Source organism: Cynara cardunculus (genome assembly GCF_001531365.2).
Source record: "Cynara cardunculus var. scolymus isolate 2C chromosome LG 13, CcrdV1, whole genome shotgun sequence".
Taxonomy (NCBI): domain Eukaryota; kingdom Viridiplantae; phylum Streptophyta; class Magnoliopsida; order Asterales; family Asteraceae; genus Cynara; species Cynara cardunculus.
In genome coordinates, this window is record NC_037540.1 from 22,700,029 (window position 1) to 22,709,897 (window position 9,869).

The following is a 9,869-nucleotide window of genomic DNA, read 5'->3' on the forward strand; positions in this document are numbered from 1 at the left end:
TATTAACCTTTTCATTTAAAAAATAAATTAAAACAAACAAAATTCATTGATTGGTTGAGAGGGAGGTTGCATGGGTTGTATAAATAGGGAGGGTTGTAAAAGAAATATACCCTATATATATATATATATATATATATATATATATATATTGATTCTAATTTTAATTCTTTATATTGATTGTCATAATTTTCTATTTTACGTATTAATTATAATTATGTGTGTGTGTGTGTTATTTATTTACTTTATTTAGTTTTTTAAGTGATATTACATGTAATAAGTGTTTCATTTATTAATGAGAGAGTTAATAATAAGTATCTAATTATGTACATTGATGATAACACTTGGGATCTGTAAGTCCACTATAAGATCAATCTTCAATAAACTCTATGAATCCATGGCAGATTTGATGAACATTAAGAACACAATGAGAGGAGAGTTGAGAGAGAAAATCAAACCTTCAAAGATTAGTCAAACTCTATTATTACGTATCTGATTTTACAATGAAGCTCTTACTAAAGATTACACTAAGAAAAACTAATTATAGGCTCAAAGTTAAAACCCACTAGTCAAAGTCAAACTTTACACAAAGTCAAACACGATGACTATTTTACAATTATAGACAATTTTATCTTTCAAGACGAATACAATTTACACTGAAATTCAGTCCTAACATTCTCCCCCTTTGTATTCAGGCTTGAAAGAATTTACACGCTTTAAATCTTGTTTGAACTTTGTCTCTTTAAGCTCTTTATGACATCTACGAAAACAATCTTTACTTCAAAATCTTCAGACGATCTTTTGTTGAGAAAATCTTCTAACATTCTCCCCCTCGAATGTAGAACAGCGATGATCTTCTCATTAGACAATGTAGAACAAAATCAGCAAAGATCTTCAAAAATGATCTTCAAGATATGGTCTTGAAAGAATTTTCAAACAAACAAATCACTAACATTCTTCTTCAAAAATGAACTTCTTCAGATAACGAACAAATTTTCTCTTTAAAAGATCTTTATCAGTAAACTGTTGTAAGGATGATCTTCACATTCAAAAACTCTCAGACATTTTAGCACATGAATAATCTTTAGTAATAATCTCCAGTCATACTCCTTTTGAGTCTTTTGCTGACTTTGATGTTACTCCCCCTTGATCTTTACAACATATTCCCCTTATATCGTTCGAAATTGGACATTTCATTCATTATATCATACTCCCCCTTATGATGAAATGAGAATCATTACATCATACATTTGAATGAATGAAATCTTCAGCGAAAGCCGTCAATTCATGAAATTGTAAGTAGATCTTTTCAAATCCACTTGTATAATCTTTTCAGCTTAAGGGAATGAGAAGGTAACAACCAATTTCAACTTATGAAATTGTTGTCAATCTATAAAAAAGATTGGCCTATGAGTATAACAGATATACTCAGTACAACGAATGTACTTCATATATGAGACTTTATGAGGTTCATCTCACTAGGTCTTTCATTCAATCATCGATATCTTAATAATAGCATATCTATGAATGTTTCGGCAAAATAACATATAATTTGCAAAATCTGTGTAGTGTAGAAAGATAAAGCAACATATGCTTCTGTTTAGGCTCAAAAAAATAAACCGTGTGGACTACACAAATTTATCAGACTCAATTAGTGATCAAAAAGACTTGAAGGGGGACATATATCCTTCTGTTTCAATATCAACTTTCTTCGAATGAGAAACTGATAGAATGTGAGCTGTGTGTCCTAAGTGTTATTGAAACACTTATCTGTTAAGAGATAAATGAGTAGCTAGTGGGGTTGTGACAAGAATTGGCCTGGGCTTTGCCTTTTTCAATATTAGTCTCGAAAGAATTGAGAACTAATAGATTATGTGGTTTGCCCGGTAATTTGAAGTTTAAAACAAGATTCTTGTAATCTTTTAATCCTGACATAACTCTCGTCAATTCTTTTGGCTCACAACAACTACCCCTCTCTTTTTCATTTTAAGCTCTTCACACAAACCTTTTTGTATTTAATGCTCACTCAGATATGGTTGTCCTCTTGGATAGGTCTGTTGGTTTTGACATTCCTAGAGGTATTTATGTTAAGCACTCAGTCCCTCCTAAAATTATTATAAGCTCAGTTGATCAAAATGGTTGATCAAAAATATTATTTCTGTAAAGCACAATGATCAGATAAAATTGATCAAGAAAAATATATCGTTTAAGTACAAACAATGAAGGAGTGATTTACGAAACCAAATTATTCAGTATATGAGAGAAATGAATGAACATCTGTAAGTACGAGTTTACAGAATCTGAATATTCAAAGAATTATATAATGTATATCAATCAAAGTAAAAAAAATCAGAAAACAAACTTTGAATACTAACGAGCGTATTATCACCGAAAATGATAGTATTATAAGAGACGTGATAATAATAGTTTGACGAATAGCTGAAACAGGTATTGGAATTATGTACGATGAGAAATTACGCAAGTAAAATCTCAAGAAATACCTGTTCAGAAAAATATACTCTTTTCCAAAAAAGTTGTCACTTTCCGAAAACATTTATTTAAAATTTCTAGAAACTCCCCCTAGAAAATAGATTTAAGTAATGTTTCAGTTCAGCTCAAAAATTTAAAAAAAATTTGGAAACATGTTTAGCACGGGTCCTAAACTGGGTGTTTAGAAACCACAATCGTTTAAGCACGGGTCCTGAACTGATATATTCAGAAACCTTTATGTTTGAACAGTATACAACTCCCCCTGAATTTGTGCATCATTGGATGAATTTTTGATCAGCGCAGTAATGACGCACCTGCAAAATAAGATCAGACAGATTTTGGTACCCAAATGAACTTGGGTCCTTCTTTGTTAGTATCAGGTTGTGGGATGTTATAACTGCCAAACCATCTGTTCTTATTAGATATTTTATTTTTCACGCTTTTAACAGGATGATCATAAATGAAGTAAGATCCATACCAGTTATTGTAATCATACCTGTTCTTACCTTTCCAACTTTTCTGATATCTATTGTCTGCATTCCATCTGTTGTACCTCCTCCTGTTAAAAAAATCAGTAGTTTTGCATGTGGAGCACATGATCATTTTTTTGCTAAGATTTATCAAATCAGTAGTGGATCTCATAAAACAAGAAAGATTATTATTAGTAACAACAGAATTTCGGGACAAAACAGATTCAGACTTATTTGCCCAAATGCTTTTAACTTTAGAAGAATGATAATTGGGTGATCCAATGATGTACCCTTGATAGTACTAACTTGAAGAACGAGAATAGTTCTTAGAAACAGTAGATTTAGGACTGCTTGAATAACTGTTGGACTTAGAACTGTCATAACAGCTGGTTTTACACTGTGAAGGAGAACTAGTTGAGCTTTGAGCACAAGAAAAGTCTTTGACTTTCTTTAAAAGCTGGTCTCGTTCATCAACAACTAAATCATACTTCTCTTTGAGTTTAGTTCTCATCTTCAATTCAGTTTCAAGTTCTGTCTTCAGATCAGACAATTTCCTTGAAGTATCCAGGAGTTTACCTTCTAACTCCTTCAGCTTCTCAAATTTCTTCTTCTGATTGTCAAACTCTCTTCTCTCTTCATCTGAGCTGCTTTTCTCATTTTCAGAAGCAATGTCAAGCCACTTTTTCTTTTCTGCAAGCTCTTTAGCTATTGCTGCATATTTCTTTGCAATATTTCTCTTCTCAAGAGCGAACAACTTTTTCTCTTTGTCCAAAGCCTTTTGCTTTTTAGCAATGCAGTCAGATAATTCTTGATTTTGGCTCAAACATTCTTCTTTGATGTCGTTCTTCTCTTTATCGATCTTGGCTCGTTCCAAGATAATCAGCTGCTCAAAATCCGAGATTTGCTTTAAAAGCAATTTAGCGTTCAGCTCAAGAGAGTTGATCTTATCTATACTATATTATAAAGCATATTATTGAAACAAGAAAAGTTGTATGCTAAGATGTCAAAATGTGAATTTTCGCTACGAGAGGTTCAGTTTCTGGGGCATGTTATTTCGGAAGAAGGCATCAAAGTAGATCCTCTTAAGATTGAAGCCATTGAAAAATAGGAAGCGCCGAAGACCCCAACCGAAATCAGAAGTTTTCTTGGATTGCCCGAAATTATCGTAAGTTTATTCAAGACTTCTCTCGTATAGCCACTCCATTAACTTAATTGACAAAGAAAAATGTAAAGTATGAGTGGGAAGAAGCACAAGCTCAGGCCTTTCAAATGTTAGAAGATAAATTGTGCAGTGCACCAATTCTATCTTTGCCAGATGGAATGAAAGATTTGGTGGTATTTAGTAATGCATCAAAGATGGGCTTGGGTTGTGTATTGATGCAACGTGGGAAGGTAATTACTTATGCTTCAAGACAGTTAAAAGATCATGAAAAGTAGTATCCTACTCATGATATGGAGTTAGCAGCTGTAATTATCGCTTTGAAGATTTAGAGGCACTACCTATATGGGACGATATTTCAAATTTTCACAGATCATAAGAGCTTACAACATCTGTTTCATCATAAAGATTTGAATATGCACCAAAGACGATGGTTAGAATTGGTTAGCGATTATGATTGTGAAATTTTGTACCATCCAGGAAAAGTAAACGTGGTGGCTAATGCTTTAAGTCGTCAAGAGAAAAGTGGTACCATGAAGGCTATAGCTTTAAGAGTTGAGTTACTACCGAGTATCCAAGAAGAATTGCAAGAATTCCAAAGGGAAGCTATGAAGGAAGATAAAATTAAACAAGAAAGACTAGGTAGAATGGTATCTGAATTTGAAAAGAATGACAAAGAATTTTGGAGTTTCCAAAATAGAATTTGGGTACCGTCTTACGGTAATCTCAGAGAGCATATCTTAAATGAAGCTCACAACTCACGTTTTTCTATTCACTCGGGTACAAACAAAATGTATTGGGATCTGAAGCAATACTATTGGTGGCCAAGCATGAAGAAAGATATAGCAAAACATGTTGAGCAATGTATGACATGTCTCCAGGTAAAGATAGAATACCAACGTCCATATGGTAAATTGCAATATTTAGAAATTCCAGTTTGGAAATAGGATCACATCACTATGGATTTCATAACCAAATTGCCAAAAACATCAAAAGGTTATGATGCCATGTGGGTGATTGTAGATCGGTTATTCAAATATGCACATTTCTTACCAATGAAATAAAAAATATTCAATGGAACGATTGGCAAAATTGTATATTGATGAGATAGTGTCACGTCATGGTGTTCCATTATTAATTTTTTCCGACAGGGATAGTCGATTCACCTTTATGTTTTGGAAAGGTTTTCGAAGAGAGATGGGTTCACAGATTAAGCTAAATACAACTTATCATCCTCAAACAGATGGACAAAGTGAACAAACTATCCAAACATTGGAAGATATGCTTAGAGCTTGTGTTATTGATTTTGGGGGATCATGGGATAGTCATTTGGCTTTGGTGGAATTCGCTTACAATAATAGCTACCATTCAAGTATTCAAGTTGCACCTTTTGAGGTTCTGTATAGACGAAAGTGTCGAACTCCTTTGTGCTGGAACGAGATGAGAAACAGTTAGCTGGGCCTGAGCTAGTCCAGCAAACAGCGGATAAAATTGGCCTAATACAGAAACGAATGAAAGTGGCACAAGATAGGCAAAGAAGTTATGCCGATAAACTTCGGAAACCACTTGAGTTCCAAATTGGTGACAAAGTGATGTTAAAGATATCACCTTGGAAAGGAATAATACGCTTTAGTAAAAAGGGAAAGTTAAGTCCAAGATTTATTGGACCATTTCCTAGCATTGAAAGAGTTAGAGAGGTGACATACAAGCTAGAACTGCCATCAGAGTTAAGTGGTATTCATAACACATTTCATGTGTCGAATTTAAGAAAGTGTTTAGTAAACCCAGAAGTTGTGGTGCCTCTACCAGAAATTAAAATTGATGAAAATTTATGTTTTGAAGAAATTCCTGAAGCCATTATTGACTTCATGATAAAGAAGTTGCAGAATAAAGAGATTGGATTAGTAAAAGTACAGTGGCATTATCATAAAGGGGTGGACGCCACATGGGCAATCGAGTCAGAAATGCGAGCAAAATATCCTTATTTGTTTACTTAGTGGAATTTTGGGATGGAATTCTTCTAAGGAGAGGATAGTGTAACATTCAGTTTTCAGATTATAGTTGATCGGTTTAAAGTTATGTGGCAATGGAAAGTTCAGGGTTGGTTTATAGTGGGGAGGTTTTGAGATTTTAATTTGTGAATCATATTTTTTCCTCTTAAGAGTATTATTGGGTTTTGATTATTATTTGGTATATTTATATATATTTATATAAAGGGGAGATGGCGGTTGTCTTTGGACCGCCAAACATTTTTCCCAACATACTATATATAGTAAGTTGTGTGCATCTGAGGAAGGTTTTACAAAATTATACTAGTGAGAATCTCTGGCAAAATTTACCATCTCCGGATAGAAGAAGCAACCTATTTACAAGGTGAGTGTTTCAAAACATCCTCTACATATGATGTATTATTAGTATATTAGTTGCTTTGTTGCTAATTGATTTATGAATATGTTTGTTACCCGGATTTAAGCTAAACCGAACATAGAGCTATCCAAATATCAAGTAAACTGGACATAGAGTTGTCCGGATTAATGTCTAACCCGGTAAAGAGTTGTCCGGATTAATGTCTAACCCGATAAAGAGTTGTATCTAGCTGGGGTTGACCGGATTTCATATCTAGCTGGTGTTGACCGGATTAATAAACCGGCTGGAGTTGACCAGATTATATATCCGGTTGGGTTATTGATTGAATTTTTATATAATTAGTTATATTATTATATGATTTTTATCAAGAGAGAGGAAATGGCAGTGTAACTGTGAGAGAGGAAATGGCGGTGTAATCGCGAGAGTGGAAATGGCGGTGTAACCGCGAGAGAGGAAATGGCGGTGTAACCGCGAGAGTGGAAATGGCGGTGTAACCACGAGAGAGGAAATGGCGGTGTAACAGCGATAGATAACTAATGAAATGATATATATATATATATATATATATAAAGGTTCAGGTTTGTTATAATCTTGGATTTTGAAATATATCATGTTGATAGGAGAAAGATTCATTCACTAGACCCTTTTTGGTCTAACGCTCAATTGTTGGACTAATCTATTTTGTAGGTCATCTATCATCACAAGACAAAGGCAAGGAGAAAATATAATGAAGTGTTATTTAGATGTGTGTGTTGTATCAGACAAAGTTTGTTTGTTAACCCATATTTTCTCATAAACAATACTATGTTTTGGGTTATAATTAAATGATAGATAAAGTTATGAATGATTGTTGTGAATTATACGTTGGATAGAAATGTGGGTTGTCACAATATAAAGGAGGGTCTTTTTTTAAGAATCATACATTTTGTAAGATCCATGAGATTCAATATAAATCATAAATTAAATTAGGAAATTAATAATTTTGGTAATTTTGAATTAAATTTTTAAATAAAGATTATTATATAATTTACAAATTTTCTCTTTCATCTCTCTTTTTTCCTCTCATTAACAAAATAATCTAAAAAAAAAGAAAAACTAAATCTTGCAAGTAACCTAACACATTGTGAACACTTAGTAACCTAACAAGTATCACCAGGTAACCCAACGTGATCACAAGTGAACATAATGTGAACACAAAAACACTAAAAACAATAAGATCAAAAAACTACAGATCACCAAATACATTTTTTAAGGACCGATACACACTCAAAATCAATAATCAAGTTTGAACATCCATCAAGCATCTCCTTAAACCCAAACCAAAAATCTATAGTACCATGATGTGAACCACTATCAAATATATTGTTTCAATTAAACATTGTGACCACTATTATTCTCACATTGTGATCATATATTTCTTTTACATATTGTGATTACCTTGTGAACACAATATAACACATCAACACTAAGAACAAAAAAAACAAAAGATCCCTAAAAGTATTGTGTAATGACTTGAATACACATTGTGAATACCTATATTTTTACACATTGTGATCATCTTTTGAACACAAGTGACATATCGACATTAAGAACTTAAAACAAAAAAAATCACTAGAAGTATTGTCTAAGGACTTGGATACACATTTGGACATTTAATTAATGTTCTATTTGAGAAATTGTGGGTTTTCTATAGATTTTCTATTTATAAAGAGAATAAATTAACTAAATGTATTTATGAATTGAATAAATTATCTTTTATTTTTATTTAATAAATAACATAATTATCTCAAATGAGTGGTTCATATTAGAACTCACAGATCTCATAAAGTTTAGGGTTCTCATTTGATTAAGCCCACATATATATATATATATGTGTGTGTGTGTGTATGTGTGCGCACGCATAGCTCATCAAAACTCCCCTACTCAGTGAATTGTATGGTATTGTAGTTGCAACTTATGATACCAGTCATGACGTGTTGTGGTTCATGTGGCGCATCGAACCCGAAGATCATCCCCTTCTTTACTCCTCTGGCAGCCTCCTACATCCCCTAATTGTGGCTGAGAAGCTATGTCCTCCTCGTACTTTAGGAAGATGAATTGTTTATGTCAGGACTACAATTTCAAGACACGATAAGAACAAAAATCAGCAACATAATGCCTGTAAATTAAGCATATCCACGATAAATCAAGTCTAATGTTTGTCCAACAACTGGAAACCCAAACTATATTAAATAATTTATAACCACACTATGATGCATTAAGGTCGAACAAGACCTATTAAGGTCCATTATGACTCAATTATATCTAATAAGACCCATTAAGATCCAACAAGGCCCATTGAGGTCCATTATGACTTAATTATGCCTAATAAGACCTATTAAGGTCCGACAAGATTCACAAGGTACACTTCCAGGGATGACCATGGAAACTTTAACGTATCTTTTAAGAAGACCATTTAAGAAGGTAAATTAAAGAATGTAAGAAAGACGGTCCATAAAGAATTCAATGTTGAATTCGAGTTATCTGGACCGAAAGCATCGATTTAGATCCCAAGACAAACATTTTGGATCTCTTCTGCAAAGATAGGGTTTGTGAAGTCAAAGCACTTCCAAGCCTCCATCACTTGAATGTACCATCATGCTTGGCTGTGTTTGATGATCATAGTGTTATGTCTTGTCTTTTGTAACAACCCACAAATTCCACATACAGATAATCCACATACAGATATTCATAAAACAAAATAATAGTATTGTTACAAAACACGGACTAACAAATTCCTTTCTTTAATACATTTATGAATAAATAAATGTCATCAACACTAAACTTTTCCCTTGCCTCTATCTTGTGAGGTATGATGACCTGCAAAATAGGTTAGTCCAACAACTGAGCGTTAGACCCAAAAGGTCTACTGAGTATGTATATAACTCATACCAACACCATACTTTCTAAACTAGCAGTTTAGAATCAAACTTGTATATCACAAACATTTTATCTATATCTATCACACCGCCATTTCATCTCTCTCGCGGTTACACCATCATTTCATCTCTCTCGCGGTTACACCGCTATTTCATCTCTCTCGCGGTTACACCGCTATTACATCTCTCTTGAGAAATTTCATATCAAAAGCTTCAACACATTAGCCGGATTTGAAGTCCGGTCAACCTTGTCCGGATATGAAATCCGGACAATTACTTAGAGTAGAAAAAGATAAATAGGACATGGCTTGAGCGGTTTAGCTCTTAATCCGGTTAACACTTGAGTGGTTTAAGAAAATATTCGGACAACACTTGGGAGGTTTAAGATAAACCGGTAAACACTTGGGCGGTTTAAGGAGATATCCGGACAACACTTGGGCGGTTTAAGAATAAACCGGTCAACACTTG

The 9,869-nt window shown here is 33.5% G+C and overlaps 1 protein-coding gene across 1 annotated transcript in view; it reads left to right on the forward strand.

The window, feature by feature from the left end:
* The window catches only part of LOC112524900, a 7,530-nt gene extending 1,417 nt beyond the window's left edge, over positions 1-6,113 (forward strand). Inside the window, exons 2-3 of the mRNA XM_025134843.1 lie at positions 4,597-4,997; positions 5,523-6,113. Of these exons, the coding sequence (XP_024990611.1) occupies positions 4,597-4,997; positions 5,523-6,113 (992 nt within the window). The remainder of the gene's footprint in view (positions 1-4,596; positions 4,998-5,522) is intronic.
* The last annotated feature ends 3,756 nt before the right edge of the window (positions 6,114-9,869 follow it).